At 49.1% G+C, this 21,573-nt stretch overlaps 1 protein-coding gene across 2 annotated transcripts in view; it reads right to left on the bottom strand.

Moving 5' to 3' along the window:
• The window catches only part of KCNN3 (potassium calcium-activated channel subfamily N member 3), a 164,133-nt gene that overhangs the window by 65,423 nt on the left and 77,137 nt on the right, over window positions 1-21,573 (bottom strand). For both annotated transcript variants that reach the window (XM_030936751.1, XM_010364683.2), the window contains exon 3: window positions 295-713. In XM_030936751.1, the coding sequence (XP_030792611.1) occupies window positions 295-713 (419 nt within the window). The remainder of the gene's footprint in view (window positions 1-294; window positions 714-21,573) is intronic.

The following is a 21,573-nucleotide window of genomic DNA, read 5'->3' as shown; positions in this document are numbered from 1 at the left end:
TGTGTTATATGTGAGTTACTGATGTAACCAGAATGATATATTGGTTTGCAAAGAAGCAACGGAAAATCAGGAAAATTCTGTGCCTTTTTCCCACCTTACCTTGGTTCCAAAGCTGCAATTACAGCTCATACTCAACCCCAACTCAGCACTCCCCTCTTTCCCATTGTCTCCTTTCAGGTGTCTGGGTATATGCCTGTCTCCTCCATCAGACCACATACCTCCTGGCACCCCTGCTCCTCCTCCCTTCCCTGTCCCAGCACAGACTCTGCACTCAGAAGGCCCCAGGTGGAATACCTTTCGCAGACACGGACGGTCCAGGCAGCAATGATCCACAGAGAGATGCTGAACACGAGCAGCACAGTGCCAGGGCAGATGGTCATGAGCGTCTTCATGACGAAGCGGGTGTTGAAGTTGATCTTGTTGAGGGCCCCGATGCTGCGGGATGAGGCATCGGTGAAGAGCTTGCTGTGCAGCAGCATGACTCGGGCGATCAGGTACAGGCGCAGGAACATGGGGATAGACAGGATGATGTCCACATCGGCCTCCGCCCGGGAGGGTGTGTAGGAGAAGGCCAGGCGCGCCGTCCAGAAGAACTTGTACTCGCCAGGAATGGGGTGGATGGCGCACACCAGCATCTCCAGGCTGATGTAGAGGATGCGCTCGTAGGTCATGGCTATCCGCCAGTCATCCGCGCCATTGTCGATCACGAAGAGCTGGTGGGGGCAGAGAATCCATTAGTGTGGCCAGGACCAGGAAGTGCACAGCAGGGCCCAGACAGGACAGGTGGGGCAGGCTGGGGCAGGCTCCTGGGCTCAGGTCAGCCTGATCACCTCAGCCTGCTCTTTAGGGGCCTTGCTGTGTGGCAAGAGCCCTGGATGGGGAGTAGGGAGACCTGGATTCAGGTCCAGCTGGGAGGCCCTGACTAAGACGCTTTGACTCTCTAGGCCTCACTTTTCTCCTCTGCAAATCACTTCCTGAGATATAGTGATTTATAATAAGAAATCATATAATTGGTCTTTATCCTGGTTTAGGCACAGTTCCTAAAACCTTAGGAATTTCCAAAGTGATAAGTGTCTTTTGTATGCTAATGAGATGACTAGTGGCTGGGGTGGGAGGTGGGGATCCAGGGTAGCCTCAGGATGGGTGCTGGTTGCCAGGGGAACCAATCTGGTGATGAGAGGGATGGAAATTTCAGCCCCACCCCACCACCTCCTGGGAGGGAAGAGGGGCCCGAAGGTTAAGTTGATCACCAATGGCCAATGATGTCATCAATTATGTCTGTGTGATGAAACCTCCCTAAAATCCCAAAAAGACTGTGGGTGTGTGTGGGGGTGCGTGTGTGTGTGTGTGTGTGTGTTTTAACTTTTATTTTAGGTTCAGGGGTACATATGCAGATTTGCTATATAGGTAAACTTGCGTTACAGAGGCTTGTTGTACAGATGATTTTGTCACCCAGGTGCTAAGCCCAGTACCCAATAGTTATTTTTTCTGATCCTCTCCCTCCCACTCTCCACCCTCAGTGTCTGTCGTTCCCCTCTTTGTGTTTTGATGAGCTTCCAGATAGCTGGACACATGGAGGTCCCTGGACACGTGGAGAGTTCCGTGCCCAGAGAGGGCATGGAAGCTCCACCCCTTCCCATGTGCCCTGCCCTTTGCTTCGCTCCCATATGGCTGCTCATCTGAATCCTTTGTAAGGTCCTTTATAATAAACCAGTAAATGTGAGTTCGGTGAGCTGCTCTAGAAAATTAATGAAAACCTGAGAAGGGCGTCCTGGGAACCCCTGATTTATAGCCACTTGGTCAGAGGCGCAGGTAAAACAGCCTGGGGCTGGTGACTGGCATCACAAGTGGGGTCAATGTGGTGGGACTGAGCCCTCAACCCATGGGAGCCAACACTAACTCCAGGCAGACAGTCAGGCTTGAGTTATATTGCAGGACACTCAGCCAGTGGCCACTGGAGAACTGCTTGGTGTGTGGGAACCACCCCCTCCTTTTTGCTGACCACAAGTGTTCTATATTGAGCCGCTTCCCAAGGTCCCTTCCAGCACACAGGTGCCAAATTGGCTGTTTCACGATGGTGAGAAAGATCAACTCATTTGTATTAAAAACACATCCCTGAGCCCCTGCCAGACCTGACCTGAGCCCTGGAAGGGGATGCGAAGATGAAAAAGTCATGTTTCCTGCATGAGTGAACTCACAAGGGCTGGCACAGATTCCTTTTCCCCACTCAGAGAAAGGAGCACAAGTGTTTGCTGGTAGCACTGTGCTCTCAGACAGTGCAGTGAAGTGTTCACGGCACGGACTCTGGAGCCGGACTGCCTGATCCTAACACTACTGGCTCCACGATCTTGGGCAAGTTACCGAACCGCCCTATGCCTCAGTGACCTCATCTGGGGATGATGATAATAGCTGCTGCACAGAGGCCTCTGTGAGGCTGCAGTGGGTTCGTATATGCAGCATGCATGGAATCCTGCCTAGCACCCAGCATGCTATGTAACTATTAGCTATTCTTAGTTTTAGCATTATTAATGGATCTGGTCTGTCTTTCTGTAAAATGACAGTTGGACAGTGATGTCTAAGCTTCCTTCTAGCCCTAACCTTTCACGAAGATGCTTCCTGCTGTCACCTCATGAGGATGGCTGTTCACACAAGAATTGACTGAGCACCAGCTGTGTGCCCAGCCTTTGTCTTCGGGTAAGTCCCACTGTGGAGTCCCACCATGTTTGATGACTGTGAAACGGAGTTCACATCTTTCCCCTCTGTGGCCTCAGTCTTCATCTGAGACTGAAATGAGAAGCCTCTAAGGTTTCATCCAGCTCAGATGATTTGATTCTTGGAGGGTGAGGCCTGAGATCCACGCATATGTTCGGTGTGGGCCTCCTATGCAGGCACCTCACTTCTGGGAGGTAGTGGAGTGTTTATCATCACACTATGCCCTCTCTCTACTGGGCCCTTGGCCCTCCAGCAGATCTGGCTGATGCCTGTCCCAGCTCATCCACAAACACATCCCACTCAAGACTCCAGCCTCATATGCTGCCTGCTCCACCGATAGCCACAGAGAGCTGCTGCTCTCCAAAGCTGCTTGTGTTTGCCTTTAAACAGGAGACAGGCAGGGTCCTGTGGCCTAACATGAGCTCAGGATGAAGGGCACCAACACCAGCACCTCCTGGCCAGGAGAGCAGCCCACGCATGCATCCTGGGAAGGCCTGAGCTGCAAGGCTGGAAGAAACTAGCCTGGGTTAGGAGAAATTAATGTTGAGGCCAGGGTGGAGGTTTTACTTAACCTGGAAATACACCCTTAGTACAGAAAGAGTAACAGAGAGACTGGATCAGCATGGATTTGTGGGGTCTGGCTGAAAGCCAAGTGAAGCCTTCCTTTCCTCCCTTGCACAGGGAGATCAGGGAATGAAGGACTCTTTATTCTGTCCATCCAACTGTCTCCTTGATGGTCTGGGCTGAAGGAAGCTTCTGCTCTGTTTCAAAGTTAGTCACCAAGCAGCTTTCTCTCCCCATTTTGCTGCCTTCCTTAGTTCAGCAGGAACCGAGGACCCAGGAGAGGACCTATGGTACCAGGCCTGGTGTGGGGTGGGCGGGTGATGCTTGCCTTGCTTTTAGCATCTACCTGTGATATGTTTCAGCAGCAAGGGGAACCTACCAGGCAATTCAGTGGGCCCTGAGAGGCATGGGGCGGGGGAGGCAGCACTAGGAAGCAAGTCTCTCACCTTGCTGAGCCTCAGTTTCTTTTTCTCCCTGCTGTGTACCCTTACAAAGCCATAATGGAGAGCAGAGGAGACAATGGGTTGACAGGGCTTAATAAACTACAAAGGATCATTTGTTCATTCATTCATTCATTCATTCATTCAACAAACGTGTTGACGGCCCTACGAGCAGCCCCCCACCCACCCACCCATAAGGATCCTGAAGGGAAACTAGAGGGGACTGTGGGAGCAACTGGCTGAGAGGCTCACCTGGTGGCTCTAATCAGGGAGCTGTCGTCTCTGAACAGGAGACAGTACCCAGCACAGCACCAGCTGGAGACTCACCCTCCTCCTTCCCCAGTGCAGCTGAGCCTGGGTTTTTCCAGACACAGGTTTCCCCCAGCAATTGGAAAGCCCTAATGGCTGTTCAAAGGGTTCCCTCTGCTTCTAACTGCCGCCCGATAGGCCAAGCCATGGCAACGTGATTGCCTGGCCAAATTCTTCAAATGCAAAATTAAAACCATCTACCCTGTAATAAAGAATTGCATCTGGTTACTATAGTAACTGGGTTCACTCTGGGCAGGAAGGGAAGCAACAAGTAACAGATTCCTTTGATTGCCTGATGAGGAGCGGGATTGTAAGCCGTCACAGCTGAAGGGGAGAACACACCAGCAGCTCTGCCCAGCGTGACGGGAGGGTGCTGGTCCCCAGCTGCCTCTCAGGTGCCCTGTCTCAGTTGCAGCTTGCTGGTGCAGGGAAGGTGGGGGCCACATGGGGTAGTGGAGCTGGAGGCCAGAGAGCTAGCCTGAAGTCCTCCACATCCAGGTATTAGCCATGTGATCTCAGGCCACGCGTGACTTTTCCGAGCTTGTTTCCACATCTCCAACAGGGGAACATTGACCTTGGCCCTGCCTGTCTCATGAGGTTAGTGTTAGAATCCAATAATACAGATATAAAGTTGGTGGCTGGAGTTGGTGGCCCACGCAGTGGCTCACGCCTGTAATCCCGGCACTTTGGGAGGCTGAGGCAGGCAGATTGCCTGAGCTCAGGAGTTCGCAGCCTGGGCAACGCAGTGAAACTGTCTCTACTAAAACACAAAAAAATTAGCCAGGCATGGTGGTGGGCGCCTGTAGTCCCAGCTGCTCGGGAAGCTGAGGCAGGAGAATCGCTTGAACCCGGAAGGCAGAGCTTGCAGTGAGCCAAGATGGCGCCACTGCACTCCAGTCTGGGCGACAGAGCAAGACTCCGTCTCAAAATAAATAAATAAATAAATAAGTCCGACAGTGCTTTACTAACTGCTCTAAAAATGTGAGGGATTTTTAAGCTGGAGGGCCTGAGGGGCACTCATAAACAGTGTGTGTAAAGAGGCGGTGTTTTGAGTAGGCGGTAGGGGGAGTTTTCAGGCTGCAGGTTAACAGCCTCTGCTAGACAGGGCTCCACTGCAGGGTTTTCTGCATCTGCAGGGTGGGACGTGTCCCAGAAGATCCCATTGCTGTCCCACATGAGGACACTGTATGCTTCCTTCCTTCTGACCCCTGGAATCACAGTTCTCCAAGTGTGGTCTCGCTCCCTCCCATTTCAGAGCAAGTAGCAGATACCCCACTCCGCTGGTTCCTCACTCTGCATCCCATTCATTCCTAACAAAGCACAATCCCAATTATTGATTTGCGTTTGTGAGATTTTTGCTGTCTCACCCATTAGACGTAGTTCTCAACCTACTCACATCGCACATTAGAATAACTTGGAGAGCTTGTTCAAAAATACCCATGCCCAGGCCCACCCCAGGCCAAGTAAATCAGAATCTCTGGGGGTGGAGCCCTGGCACGGGGGTTCTTCTTAAGGCTCCAAGGTGAGTCTAAAATGTAACCGGGATTGGGACCCCCCCCCACCAGTCACAGTTGGAGCTCCAAAGAGACAAGGGCTGTGTCTTCCCTGTTCCCTGTGGCATCTCCAGAGCCTAGCTCAGATCTTAGCACTTAGTAGGTGTTCAATAAATGCTTGTTTAGTGAATTAATAACTCCCACATACTGTGTGCCCCTGGACTAATCTTCCCTCTCTTGGGCTCAGCTTCCTTCTCTGAGGAATGAGGGAATAGACTAGACAATCCCCAAGGTACTCTAAGAAGCCATAATTCTGTGGTTCTACACAGACCCTCTTACTGGCGACTCCCGCCTCATCTGTGTTCTCAGTGCACCTGAGCTCTCCAGGGACAGGAACCATGCCTGGCTCATCTCACCCCACTCCCATGCCTGAGACGTTGCCTGGCACAGAGTGGGCAGTCAGTAGAATTTTGGTGAATAAAAGGTGTGTAGGCGGATGACTGTGTCATATGAAGAAAAGGACAGATTGCCCGTGGCCCTTGTTAACCACCCAGAATGGAAATTCCTTTTGAAAATCCATTCCTAAGCCTGTGACTCACAAAGGACTTGACAATTCATCTCACACCATGGGAAGGGACACCCTCTTATTCCCAAAGGGTGGTTCAACCCGGAATAAACTGTCCCAGGTGACCTCCAAGCCTTAGAAAGTTCTAGAGCAAGTCTGAAACCAGGATATTGAGTAGCGCTGGACCAGAAGGGCAGGAGGAGTGTGTATGTGGCTCCACAAAGGACTATCTTCCCCTAGGGCTTAGTCTTAGTCATCCAGCCCTGATTCTAGACCAGCTTGACTGATGGCCTCTGACGGATTCTGGAAAAGTACTGAGGTGATGTGGACACAATGTGGCATGGGGCAGGAAGCACTGTGGGCCCTCGAGTGGTCTGTTCTGGGCTGTTCCAGAGCAGGAGAAGCCACAGAGACCCAGGGCTGATGAACAAGTCCCTTCCTGACCAGACGTGGGTTTGCTCCTCGCATGCTGGCCTCTCTGAATGGGGAAAGGAAAGCCACATTCTCTGAGTCACTGAATCTTTCTGCCTCCTAAGCCTAAAAAAGTGATTTCACTCATTGAGGGTGCAACTGGCCTGAAGATGTAATGTGTCAGTACCACAGTCTCTGGTCTCCTGAAAGTTCCACTCTTTCCTCAGATAGTTGCTCTGTCCAGAGGTGGCTCTAGGCCTAATCTCTCTACCACTTAACTGGTGGTTCTGAGGACTTGTAGGATTTTCAGCCGTTAGTATAATTCTGAGAGCTCTGGGAGAGAGACTGTATGCAATAGTGATTCTAAACTTTCCTTTAAGGAGCTTGTAATTAGAGAAAAAGGAGAACTAACTCAAATCAGTTCAGTATAATAATTATTAAGAATCAACGCCGGACGCAGTGGCTCAAGCCTGTAATCCCAGCACTTTGGGAGGCTGAGATGGGCGGATCACAAGGTCAGGAGATCGAGACCATCCTAGCTAACCTGGTGAAACCCCATCTCTACTAAAAAATACAAAAAACTAGCCCGGCGAGGTGGCGGGCGCCTGTAGTCCCAGCTACTTGGGAGGCTGAGGCAGGAGAATGGCGTAAACCTGGGAGGCGGAGCTTGCAGTGAGCTGAGATCCGGCCACTGCACTCCAGCTTGGGCGACAGAGTGAGACTCCGTCTCAAAAAAAAAAAAAAAAAAAAGAATCAACAAGGTTAGACTACTGTGGGTATATAAATATGAATCAAACACATGTCCCATGAATCAGTTCACAATCTCAAGTAGCTCTAGCAAAAGACATGCATGATTCGGGTGCAATTTGAAAAGCTTCTTGGGCTAGACAGGGCTTCAGCAGTGCCTGAAAGGCATGCATCAGACACACCAGAGGGGGCAGCTTGCAGAAATGGCCACAAATTCCTCCCATCCCATTCACTTACTTCTGTACATGTGACTTTGCCTCTCTTCCAGTCAAGAAGTACAGCCTATTTCTCTCTCTCTTTTTTTTGAGAAGGTTCCGCTCTTGTCAACCAGGCTAGAGTGCAATGGCACCATCTGCCTCCCGGGTTCAAGCGATTCTCCTGCCTCAGCCTCCTGAGTAGCTGCGATAACAGGCACCCACAACCACACTTGGCTAATGTTTGTATTTTTAGTAGAGATGGGGTTTCACCATGTTGGCCAGGCTGGTCTTGAACTCCTCACCTCCAGTGATCTGCCCACCTTGGCCTCCCAAAGTGCTGGGATTACAGGTGTGAGCCACCACACCTGGCCAGTACAGCCTATTTCTCAATCTCTTCAGTCTGAATTTAGCCATGTACCTTGCTTTGGCCAGTGGAACAGTAGAAAGTGTGATACAGCAGAGGTTTGAAAAATGTCAGCACCGTGAGGCTCACTATAGACACATGGCGTCACTATCCCTTTCAGCCCAGCCTACAGCCAGCACCAGCTGCCAGCCATCAGAAGCTGTCCTAGACCAGCTGCATGACAGAAGCTCACCCCAGGTAAGACCAGCAGAAGAACCACCAAGCTGAGCCCAGCCCAAATGATTGACCCACAGAAATGTGACCTAAATTCTTATTTTAAGCCATTATGTTTTGAGGTGCTTTGTTATGCCATAAAACTAATATATAACAAAACTAATTCTTACATTTGGCACATATTAGAAAAGCCAGGTCATGTGTCTACCGTGCCCAACATTTTCCTTTTAGATTCTTATGCCACAGGCCCTAGAAGGAACCCTCACCTGTCCCCACCTTCCCACTCCACTCAGTTATATCTGCTGGCCAGTCTTTCTCAAGCAACTGGGTTACTGGATGGGGAGGAGATCAGGGTCAAGGGCCATTCCAGCTTCCCCCATCCCCACTCCCACCATGGATGCATCATTTGAGGTATCAAAGAATAACTCAGAGCATTTAAAAAGTTATTTTGCAAGCAGTTTAGTTGTTTTCCATACAAAGTGTTTTCTCGGATATGAGGAAGTCAGCTGGTAGACTGAATCAGGGAACAAAGGCAAAACGAAATTAATGGGGGGGGGCCCACTGGAGAAAAACAGCAGGGAGTCTGGGAACAGTGGTTCTTGTTGGCAAATGCTGAGGCTAAACGGATTTGCTGGCAGCTAACGAAGAGGTCAGCATGGCGTTCCATCCTTGGACGGCCAGTGACGGATAGTACAGAAAGCACTTTTAGTTATTCAGGGATTCTTCAGAAGCCTTCGGCTTTCAGCTGTGGGGGAAGTCAGCTGGTAGACTGAATCAGGGAACAAAGGCAAAACGAAATTAATGGGGGGGGCCACTGGAGAAAAACAGCTGATTGCCAGTGATGAAATGAACTTCTGGGTTTGCAGCAATGGTTCGTAAAATTTCCAGTCAGCAAATGCTCCATGGAACTAGAGGAAGAAAGGGAGGAAGTGGGGGGTGGGAAGCAAAGGTAGAAAAAAGGTGGCTCTAAAAGAGGCCAGCCAGTGAATGGGCCTTGTCAGGGAAGTCTATGATTCTACCATAAACAAGATGCTTAGGGTGAAGGGGTCCATGCTACCCCGCTCTGTATCTAAGAAGAAATTGTCCTCATCTGAAACCATCCCACGCCCTGGGCCACATCTGATGTCCCACAGTGGCTCTTTGGTCCGGCCAGGACAGGCTTCTCCTGAGTGCCTCACCAGAGCTCGCTTTTGGTCTGTTGCAGTATATAATGACTACCCATGGGCGTTATGGAGCCTGAAGTTTGTTTGGGACTAACAGAGACCAGTGGTGATCATAAATCCTTTCCCCTGTCCTCAGTTCTCAGAGAAAGAAAGCCAAGTTACAGCATTTAAGGGAGCCATTATTTTTCACTCACATAGCAGGAATTTCTTGATCCCTGACCACGGCACCACTGGGGATAGAGCATCCCACCTCTGGCCATCTGTGTGTGGCAAGTCTCTGGACCTGAGATTCATCAGTGTAATGTGAAGACTTGGATACAATTTGTGGTTTTCCATTTTCTCCAGGCTGTGGGGCCATTTCTTTTATAAGATTGTTCATGTACACCCAACATGGGAAACACAAATTCAGAGCTGTTGTAGTTGAAAGGGTAGAGAAGAACATTCAAAGATCAGCTCACTCACCTCCTCCTCCAGTCTAGATCTCTGTAGTGGACCCCATGCTCTCCATAGAACCCTTTGATTGGAAATCCTTTGGATGGACCGGCTGGTCTCTAGTTGTAATGAGAGACAAGGCGTGATGCTGGAAATCAAGTGTTTGGGGTCTGGTTCAAGAGGTGCTGGATGCACAGGTATGGAGCTTTGCCCTGATCAGCTTATTCGCTCATTCATTCATTGAGTATAAGTTGAGCCCCTATTATGTGACTTGGCAAGCTCTAGGGATATAGCAAGACAAACAGATAAGGCCCCTGTCCCCACAGAGCTTACATTTCAGGGGAGGAAAACAGATATTAAACCGGTAAACCATTTAATTTTAGAGAGTGATACCTGCCAGGAAGAAAATAAGACAGGGCAAAGGAAACGGGAGAAGTCCCAGACAGCCAGGACAGGGCTCTCTATGGAGGGGTCCTCTGAATCCAAAGTGAGCCTTGCAAAGGTATGCATTACAGAGGGGACAACCATGTGCAAAAACCCCAAGGCAGGATGGAGTTTAGAGAGTTGCAGAGATAGAAGAAAGAAGACCAACGTGAAAAAGAAGTGAGGGATGGTACCAGATGAGGCCAAGAAGGTAGCAGGACCCAGATCACGAGGACCTTGGAGGTCACAGAATGAGCTTTATCAAAGGATAGGAGACTATAGACCCACTCCCACCAGGGCCATGAGCACCATGTCACCACTTTCTGAAGACAGACTGCCCACAGGTTAAATGTGCACCTGCGGTAGTCAGTTCGGGTCTCCAAAACAAAATACCATAGACTGGGTAACTTAAAAAACAGAAATGTATTTTTTCCACAGTGCTGGAGGCTGGAAGTCTGAGATCAGGGTGCCAACACAGTCAGGCTCTCTTCCTGGCTTGCAGGTGGCCGCCATTTCACTGTGTCCTCACATGGCAGAGAGATGGAGAGAGATCTCTCTTCTTCTCCTAGAGCCTCAGTGCTATAGGATTAGGCCCCATCCTTATAACCTTATTTAAACGTAATTACCTCCCACAGACCCTATCACCAAGGCAGTTACACTGGAGGTTAGGGCCTCAACAAATGTGTTTTGGGGAGACACAATTCAGTTCATAGCTATTTCCTTTTGTGTCAAAATTACCCAAAAGCCAGACCGTGGGCCAAGCCAGGTGACATTGCACATACCATTTCATTGCAATCTCATAATGTCCCTGTAAGGGAGTAATACACCCATTTAGCAGATGAAGAAACCCAAACCAAGAGAGGTTCAATCAATTGACTGGGGCCTTCAGCATTCTATGTCTTCCAAATCCCACGCCCTTTCACCTGCCAGCCTGCTAAGTAGGGCTTCTATTTGGGGGCTGGCCAGTTTGGAGTGTATGTTGTCTTCTAAAGAAAACTCAGCCAGGCACAGTGGCTCATGTCTGTAATCCCAGCACTTTGGGAGGCCGAGGCGGGCGGATCACGAGGTCAGGAGATCGAGACCATCCTGGCTAACACGGTGAAAACCCGTCTCTACTAAAAATACAAAAAAATTAGCCAGGAGTGGTGGTGGGCACCTGTAGTCCCAGCTACTGAGGAGGCTGAGGCAGGAGAATGGCCTGAACCCAGGAGGCAGAGCTTGCAGTGAGCCGAGATTGCGCCATTGTACTCTAGCCTGGGTGACAGAGCGAGATTCCGTCTCAAAACAAAAAGAAAACTCAAGTCCACACTTTAAATGCTCATTCTCAGAAGAATCTTTGTGGACCAGAGAATCAATATACAATTAAAATAAACTGGGTTCCATCCATGGTGTCTGCACCACCTTGGAAACCCACATTGTTACCTGCAATCTAGACTGGGCTATGTTTGTGGAACTAAGACGACAGCTTTCATTTCCACAGATAGAATATCCATTTATCATCTTTCCCTTCCTCCTCTTCCCACCAGTGAACAGGCCTCTATGGAGACCTGGTGATGGGGTCCCTAGCGAGAAAGAGACCATCTTAGTTTAGGAGCCCACTTAAACACCCCAGCATGTTTGCTAATGAAGAAGATTCCTCTGGATAGGGTTGGGGTGGGGTCAGAGGAGACCAACACAGGGCTTAATGTATGTGCCCTAGAAATGAACAGGAACATTGGAGGTGGGAGATTGTGAGCTATGGGACTGGAAGGAGATGGCAGGTGGCTAAGCAGCACCTTGGGCCAGTCCCATGAGAGGGGGAAGCCGGAGTCCACTGAGGACCAACTGCTGCTGACCACCCATGAGACAGGGACAGTGCTGAGACTGTAAGATCAGGAGCATGTGGCGTTCAGCAGTGTCCCGTTTGTTGTGCCACCACCACCTCACCCCTTCCCCTTGCTCCAGATCCATGCAAATGTCAGCTAACCTAGAGGCCTTGGTCATGGACCCCTCGAGGAGCAATGGGAACAGGAAGGGTGCCTAAAGGGGTCACTAAGTACAGGATAGAGGTGGAGAATTCAGCAGAAAGAGTTTGGCATCAGATGAGCTGTCAAGAGAGAAATGGAAGTTTCCGAGCCCCCAGAGACCAGTGGAAAGACACTGGGTCCCCTCCTGTGTGGCGTGGGAGTTTGTAACCAATTCTATTTGAAGCAGTAAGGCCAAGTGTCCCCAGTCAATCCTTGGGTTGCAGTGGCCACACCTCGGTCTCATCATGTGCCCCGCCCCAGCCATCTTTACCTTGCTGCCAGAGCGAATGTTCCAAAATACAAAACAAATCATGTCACCTCCCCCTCTAGAACCTTTCAGTGGCAACGCAGACTGTCCAACCTCCTAACTGCACTTGGCCAAAAGGGCCTTTTCCCACCTGGCACCACCTGGCACCACCTGGCCCCTTCATCCCCATCACCTGCCACACCTGGTGTCTCATCCCAGCCAAACCAAGTTACCAGTTACCCCTGAGCTTGCGCCCCTCCATCTTCTGTACAAGCACTCCCTCTTCTCAGCTTCTTTACCAGAGACCTCCAGATCAAGCGTCCCTCCCTTCCACAGGTCTGATCTGGTCCCTTCCAACTCCCAGGTGGGGCTGAGTGCCTTCCTCCAGTATTCCCCAGGCCCTGTGCCCCCTGCTTGTCACAGAGCCAATCCCCAAATGGCAGCTGGAGAAGGATGGCCAGACAGTTGGGGGGTGCTAGCCCGCGTTTCAGGGGACCAGACCTTACAGGCACCACTTCATTTAGTCCTTAACAGTGTTCTGAGATAGGTATTCTTATTTCTATTTTACAAACAGGGAAACTGAGGCTCAGAGAGATTAAGTAATTTACTAAAGGTCATACAGGTAATAAGGGGCAGACCTAGGCTCTAGAGCCGGGGCAGGCAGCCTCCAAAGTTCACTCTCTCAACTACTGTGTGTGCTGCCCCAGGCTGTACTAGGAGGGCTTGTTGGACTGAACCCGGATGTTTGCCTATCCCAGGCCAGGCCAATACGTGTTTCTGGTTCTCTGTGTGCCTTGGCAGATCCAGGAGTCAAAGGTTTCTGTGCATCTGCTAAGTCTGGGGTAAGAGGAATCATTTTCTCAACAGGAAGTTTCTGGTAAGTTTCTTTCCTTTTGACACATGAAAGGATCCTGCTGAATGTTTGGGGTAGGGGAGGAACAGCATCATCACTGGGGCTGCTGGGCCCTGATTGGTTCTAAGTCACCTGTTTACCACTCAGGGAGCAATTCTTTAACCCTGGCTTAGTGGATATTTTTAGCAGCTAAAAATAAAGAAGTTTTTGGATCTTTGAACAGCCTAGGGAGCTGAAGAACTGAGGTCAGGACCAGGTGTTGGTGGTGGGCAGGGAGTGTTTGTTTTTTCCCCGACTGACTAAAAGGCCTTCAACTCCTTCTCAAGGGCCAGCTGCACTGTCACCCCTTCAGGGGGAGCTTTTCCTGATCTCCCAGTGGCAGGGGCAGCACTTCAAACAACAACAATCCATTTGGTGTTTCCAACTTGCTGGCTGGGTCCTGAGCACGTTTCTTTTTCTTTTCTTTTTTTTTTTTTTTTTTGAGACAAGAGTTTCACTCTGTTGTCCAGGCTGGAGTACAGTGGTACGATCATGGCTCACTACAACCTCTGCCTCCTGGGTTCAAGCAATTCTCCTGCCTCAGCCTCTCGAGTAGCTGTGCACCACCACACCTGGCTAATTTTTGTATTTTTAGTAGAGGCGGGGTTTTGCAATGTTGGCCAGACTGGTCTCAAACTCCTAGCCTCATGTGATCAGCTGTCCTCAGCCTCCCAAAGTGCTGGGATTACAGGCAGGAGCCACCACACCTGGACTCCTAAGCACTTTTCTTTACATTAACTCTTTGAGTCTCACCATAGCCCCATAAGAAAAGTGAACTGCCCCCAGACCTCATATCAGCTAAGTGGTAGAGACAGGATTTAAACCAAGAGGCTACACTCTCATCTATTAAGTTTCCATTCTGGCCAAAAGCTCCCTCTTGCTCTCCCATCTGAGCCGTGTTCCTGTCCACCTGCTTGTCAGCACCCTCACCAAAGCAGGGGTCCTTGAGGACAGACGTCTACTTGGTCACTGTCCTCCACAGTGCCAGGCACAGCACCCAGGAAATATGGGCCGCCCAAACCAATACATAAAGGGCTTAAGGTGTCAAAACTATATTGATGTGACTCCAAAGAAATATTTTAATTGTTCACCATTTTTATAATTCTCCCAAGGCAAAAGAGTCTTTTGCAACATATGCACAAGATAAAGAAATCAAAGAATATTTTTAAAAGAACTGCTTATTATACTTAAAAAAAAAAAAACCCTGGAAACAAACTTGAATGTACATCAATAGGGAAACAGCTAAATACATTATGGTACTCATACTGGGGAACACTATGTAGCTGTTTTTAAAAATGAAGTGGATCTATATGTATTGACTTAGAAAATGTTCATGATATATTGCTAAGTAAAAAGAGAAACTTACAGCATAATAGGTATAGTGTGATTCCTCTTTTTTAAAAAAGCAAACACCAACACATAAAACCAAAAATGCCCATATATGTGTATGCATGTTGGTACATTTTTGTATAAGCACACACAAAAGGTGCGTTAATCACCTCTGGCTAAACTAAACACTAAATTGTTAACACTGGTACCACTGGGGTCGTAGGGAGATGGGAATCGGGGAACCTATTAATTTTTTTCCTTTTGATAATTAGAACACACCTCTGTGTTAAAACAAGCCTATATTGCTTTTGTAATTTTAAAAAACCCAATAAAGAATTTTTTAAAAGAACCGTCCTGGAGAAAGCCACTTGTGGCGCCTAATGGTGATGTTTTAAGCATGGCCATTCTTGGAGGAAAAATAATTGCCAGGTCCTTTCCTGCCCTGTAATTTTCTGTGTAGAGCTTCAAATCCCCCGGAGGCCCCCAGGATTTTATGAACACAGCCCTGCTAGAAGTGTTCATAGCTGAGCTCCTCTTACAAGGCTCCCCCCCCAAGGCCAGCCTCATTACCAGATCCACAGCCCCTCTAACTAAACCACCTTGTGAAAAATAGTTCCAGGGCATGAAGATCAAACAAAGGCACTTATTTCAAGGCCACCTCTCCATGTGCATTCCCATCGTAGGCACTGAAAGCCGCGTTAGTCAGTGGCCCACCCTGCTCCCCTACTGACGGCAGAGGCCTGGGCTCCCTGTGGGAAGTGGTGGCCCTCCCCATGGTTGAGAACTGAAACCTGCTCCACTGTTCCCTCCATCCGGGAGGGAGGGGCCAGGGCCAGGGCCAGGGCATGCGGCAGCCACCGTCGCCACAGTGACTGCTGCTGGTGAGAGCTCACCGCGGACCTGGCCTCAGCGTGCCAGGTACAGTGCCAAGCCCCGTGGGGTACAGTGGATATCAGGATGCAAGTTCCTGACGAACCAGGAGCTTCGAACTGCGTGTCTCCTAGAGATGCGCAGAAGCAAACAAAGATATGGCTATGGAGAGGGCCAGTTTGGTGACTGGGGCACTATTTGCAATTCAGGGTCTGTACTGCTGTGTGGTCAATACCCACAGATACTGCCCTGGATCCAGACACCTGGGGCTCTGGCTCTGGGTCCACACTACAGGGCCCTGCTTGACCACTCCTCAAGTCACACCACACCCCCTGGAGCCAAAAGCCCACAGGGCCAAGAGGCCTTGTCTGCCTCCACCTTCTAAACCCCACTTTGGATATCCAGAGCCCCAGAGTCCCCTGTCCAAAAAGGCCCCAGGCCTGCTTCCGGGGCCCACACTGCCACTTTCTCCATCTGTCCTCCCATAGGCTGATGCTGGCTGCTGGTAGGTACATCCCTAAGCCTGAGAAGCAGCCAAGGGGCAGCTGGAGGAGGGAGCGGGATGAAGTTTAGACCTGAGGGCTGTGGCATCCACGGTGCCCTCAGGGTCTCAGATTGGGTCAGGAGGGAGGCAAGAGAGGGGCATGCTAGGGTCTGGGGCCTCAGGGTCTAGGTGCCTCCACTGGCCCTGAAGGAAACAGGGATGGATGGGCCTGTCGGTAACCCTTTCTGACTGTCTGGGATATGAATGACAGGATCAGCAGCAGCTACATTTTCTAGTTAGTTCTGAGGTCAGGCAAACAGGCCCCTGACACTGCCTCTCAGACGGGTTGTCCCACCTTCACACACCTCTGTAGCAGCCACAGGCATCCAGGCTTGCTCTGAGGTGCCTTCTGCAGAGTGCTGGCCACGCTGGAAGCACCATACAAAGTGGCTGAGTGGCCAAATATTTAAAAAATGCTTCTCAGAGATTCATCAGGCTCGTTAGCATATTAAAGCTTCTGAGACTTCTAAAGAAAAGAAAACTGGTCGGCTTTGAAATGCAGTTTCTCAAACTTATTTGACCTTGACTCTTGTTTTGAAGTAACAGCTATTAATATTTCAAGGAACACTGGAAAATGCAGGGTGTGAGGCATTCAGTGCAACAGACAATGAAGGGTTCATTCCTTCAAGCATCTATGGTTCATTTTAACGAAGACTACCACAGTCTTCCCGAGAGGCACCAAATACTCCCCTGCCTTCCTGAACTGACTCCACGGAGCACAGCCCATGCCGCCAAACCCGTCAGCATCCGCTCGCGTCGCCCCACAGCCTCCTGTGAGCCAGCCACCTTTGCGTGCTTTTTAGTTATTTTATTTAACAAATACTTACACAGCGCTTACTAGGTTTCAGGTGCTATTCTCAATGACTTAGAAATACTAGCTTCTTTACTCCTCATAGCAGCCCTTTTGTGGTGGGCCTTATTATTGAAAGATGAGGAAACTGAGGCATGAAGAGATTAAATGACATGCCCAAGGTCACACAGCTGGTAAGTGGTTTACTCAGATCAAACCCAGGCAGTCTGGCCCCAGAGTCCATGTGTATTCCTTTCTTATTGCTGCTGTAACACATTACTTAAAACAACACAGATTTATTATATTACAGCTCCGGAGGCCAGATGTGTGGAATCAGTTTCATTAGACTAACATGGAGGTTGTCCGCAGGGCTGGCTCCTTCCAGAAGATCTGGCAGGGGAATCCATTTCCTTGCTTTTCCAGCTTCCAGAGGGGGCCTGCCTTCCCTGCCTTGTAGCCTTTTCTCCCACCACTCCAGCCTCCTGTTTCACCATCACTCATCCTGCTTCTTCTTCGGTAGTCAAATCTCCCTCTGCCTCCCTTTTCACAAGAACAGTTGTGATTACATTTAGATCCCACCTGGATAACCCTTCATCTCAAGATCCTTCATTTAACCACATCCTGCAAAGTCCCTTTTGCCAGGATATCCAGGGATTAGGAGCTGGATATTTTGGCAGGGTCTGTGCCAAAATATGGTTGGGGTTGGGGCATTATGATTGGGGGAGGGACATTGTGATTCAGCCTACCACATTATGCTTTTAACCATTGTGCTAAATCTAGTTTAATCTTTCTAACAATCCTAGGAAGATGTTATCATTATTTCTATTTTACAGATTTGAAGACTAGGGCTCCAAGACGTCAGCTGAACTGCCAAGTGTCACCCAGGTAGTAAATGGCACAGCTGGGACGGGAACCAAGATGTGAATGACTTGCTCCTTCACACCTGCCCTGCCACCGGACAGGTGGCACTCAGGACAGGCGGGGCCTCGGGGGATTCCGAAGGAGGTGCTGCTTTTGTTACTCTCTAGACTGAGCCCTCCTGGCATCCTAACCCCACTGAAAACCTGATGCGAGCTATGAATTTGCTTTCCCTAGAACAAGAAGCATTTACAGGAACACACCATGTATTGCAGCTAGTTTCTGGGAGTTCACGGGCCCCAGGTTAAGAACGCTTGCTTTCTTGTGTCGTCTTTTTTTTTTTTTTTTTTTTTTTTTTTTTTTTTTTTTTTTTTTTTTTTTGGGAGACAGAGTCTCGCTCTGTCACCCAGGCTGGAGGTGTGCAGTGGTGTGATCTTGGCTCACTGCAACCTCTGCCTCCTGGGTTCAAGCAATTCTCCTGCCTCAGCTTCCCAAGTGGCTGGGACTACAGGCATGCACCACCACGCCCAGCTAATTTTTTGTATTTTTTAGTAGAAAAATGAGGCTTCACTATATGTTGGCCAGGCTGGTCTCGAACACCTGACCTCAGGTGATGTGACTGCCTCGGCCTCCCAAAGTGTTGGAATTACAGGTATGAGCCACAATGCCTGGCCAAGAACACTTGCTTTTAAAAGCAGAGTATTAGAGGGATATTTGCACACCCATGTTCATTGCAGCATTACAGATACCCCTTAGCTTATGATGGGTCACGGCCTGATAAACCCATTGTAAATTGAAAATATTTTAAGTAGAAAATGCATTTAATACACCTAACCTACCAAATGTCACAGCTTAACCTAGCCTGCCTTGTGTGCTCAGAACACTTACATTAGCCTACATTTGAGCAAAATCTTCTATCACAAAGCCTGTTTTATAATAAACCATTGAATATCTCATATGATTTACTGAATGCAGTAAACTGTAGAGTACTGTATTAGTTGCTGACCCTCGTGATCACAGGGCTGACTAGGGCTCTCTGCCGCTGCCCAACATCACAAGAGAATATCATGCCACATACCACTAGCCCAGGAAAAGATCAAAATTCAAAATTCAAAGTACAGTTCCTGCTGAATGCGTATTGCTTTCACACCATCATAAAGTCAACAAATCTTAAGTCAAACCATCATTAAATCTGGGACTATCTTTCTCTATAGGATTCAGTACTGTCTGCAGTTTTAGACATCCACCAGGGGTCTTGGAACATATCCCCCATGTATATACTGTACAGAATTTCAGGTTTGCAGGAGACAAGAGTTGGGGATTATTTGCACATCAATGTGAGTAAACTTAACATCACTGAACTATACACTTAAAAATGGTTAGGATTGCCGGGCGCGGTGGCTCAAGCCTGTAATCCCAGCACTTTGGGAGGCCGAGACAGGCGGATCACGAGGTCAGGAGATTGAGACCATCTTGGCTAACACGGTGAAACCCCGTCTCTACTAAAAATACAAAAAATGAGCCAGGCGAGGTGGCAGGCGCCTGTAGTCCCAGCTACTCGGGAGGCTGAGGCAGGAGAATGGTGTAAACCCTAGAGGCGGAGCTTGCAGTGAGCTGAGATCCGGCCACTGCACTCCAGCCTGGGCGACAGAGCGAGACTCCGTCTCAAAAAAAAAAAAAAAAAAAAAATGGTTAGGATGAGGCCAGGTGGCTCATGCCTGTAACCCCAGCACTTTGGCAGGCCAAGGTGGGTGGATCACCTGAGGTCAGGAGTTCGAGACCAGCCTGGCCAACATGGTGAAACCCCGTCTCTACCAAAATACAAAAATTAGCTGGGCATGGTCATGCATGCCTGTAATCCCAGCTACTAGGGAGGCTGAGGCAGGAGAATCGATTTAACCTGGGAGGCAGAGGTTGCAGCAAGTCAAGATCGCACCACCGCACTCCAGCCTGGGTGACAGAGTGAGATTCCATCTCAAAAAAAAAAAAAAAAAAAAAAGGTTAGGATGGTATTTTATATTACATGTATCATACCACATTTTTTTTTTTCCAAAAAGACTGCTCTAAACTGAGAGCTCTTGCAGAGCAGGGACCACATCTAGTACATTCTTGCGGCTGGTGCTGGGGAGGAGCTCAACAGATGTCTGCCCGTGAGGGCTCAGCAGGGGGGATGGGTGATCTGCTGCCTCCCGCTGGCTGTGGCTAACACTTCTAGAAGCCCTGCACACCGGAGAGTAAGCAAGCAGCCCAAGCCTGGCTAAAACCAAAAACAATAAAAGCCTCGAGAACTGAGAATGGGGAGGAGGAAGACAGGACAAAAATAAATCCAGTCACTGTTGTGGTCAAGAAGAGGTGGCTTTCACCCATTCCTCAAAGGAACCTCGAAAGGGAACAAAAGGCCCTGATGTTAATTTTAGATACAGCTTGAAGCCCTGTCCAACTTGAGAGTGACTCTGTGCCTCTCCCACGGCTGAAAGTACCTGGGCTTTTTGACAGTTGTGCTCCTCTGCTGCCAAATGAATGGGGGTTGTCATCCACTTGAGGATCTTTTAAACTTCACTGCTGTTTGTATGAATTTGGAAGGAAAAACCAAACCTCCTCTGAGAGCTGACTCACGTTCCTTTGGGCATCGTGCCAGTCCCTCAGAAATCACCTCATCTGCCAACCCATCTATAATACCCCGTCTGTAAAAGCATCCTTCTGCTGCCACTGGCCAGGAAGATCGCAAAGGAAACCATGTAATTGCAAGAAAAGCCAAGTCAGAGAGGCAGGTGACACCTGTTTTATGACCAAGGAGGGGCAAAGCCATAGAGAGTTCAGAACTGAGAGTGGGTGGAAGCATAAATCCTGTTGCCACTGTGGTAGAAATGGGTGGCACTCACTGTGGGAACCTTGGAAGGGAACAAAGTGCCACGATGCTGCTTTGCAGAGGGTCAGGTGGTCACACAGCATCCTGGGGTGGTTCGTTCCCTGTGGGTCCCCCCATCTGCCATGTTTCAACGACCATCCCAGATCCTCCTCCCTCTAATTGGGATCATATTAAATAGCCTTTCCACCAGTGACAGAAGGAGGTGGGCTCTTGATGGAGCCCACTCTGTAAATATAGAGCAACAACAGGAATCAGAATGTTCCACGGGAAATGGGTGGGACTTTCCCTCCCCATACCGAGTACAGAAGATGTTTACAGGACTTTCTGCAACCATCCTCATCAAGTATAATCCCAGAACAGTAACAGCAAGCTGATGGGTTTATTCAGGTAATATCCAGGAGACATATTTCTCTTTAAAAGGAAAGGGAATTTGCATGTTTTGTTATGGCCATCCCTTATTCCAGTTTAACTGGTCCCTAAGAGGCTCTGACTACAGCAAGAGGGATTTTGGTTAGAGAGACTGTCAAACCTTGAAGAAGGGTAGAGATGGAAAGAGAGAGAAGTTGAGGGAAGATTCCCCCCAGGGAAATGTTTTCAAAATGAAATCTGGACCTATTCATGTGGGAGAGAATGCCCACCCCAGAAGCAGGGGATTGACCTATATGGGCTCCAAAGCTCTTTTCATGCTATTTCCATTGAACTGCTTTCCCTTGCCTGCACCTGCAGGCAGAAGTTCGATTTTTTTTTTTTTTTCTATCACTGAAGGTGTTCGTAAAACAGAAAGTTTTTCTGCACCCACACTCTCCTTCAGCCAGGTCTCAGGCAACTTCTAGTATGTATTTCCCCACCCTTTTCATTTCCCAGCCAGAAAAAGAGGAGTTCCTTTGGTTGTGGTCCTCAGTTCTGTACCAAGAGCAGGAAGCCCCTAACCCCAAACCATTGCACTCAGGAATATTCTCACCACAAACACCTAGAAGCCAATCTTTCCACTCCAAATGGAGACGGACAGGTCAATCCAGAAAGAACGGGCTACTGAAAAGCTGTAATAAATCATGTGCCAAGTGAGGTGTCAGACATGCAAACCAGGGAATACAAAGTCAGAGAGTTGTAAACGAAGTAGTGGGTTGAAGAGCTA

The sequence above is a fragment of the Rhinopithecus roxellana genome, chromosome 8 (assembly GCF_007565055.1).
Source record: "Rhinopithecus roxellana isolate Shanxi Qingling chromosome 8, ASM756505v1, whole genome shotgun sequence".
In the NCBI taxonomy this organism is placed as follows: Eukaryota; Metazoa; Chordata; class Mammalia; order Primates; family Cercopithecidae; genus Rhinopithecus; species Rhinopithecus roxellana.
Note: the sequence above shows the minus strand (reverse complement) of the source record. Positions and strands in the feature narration are given on the sequence as shown.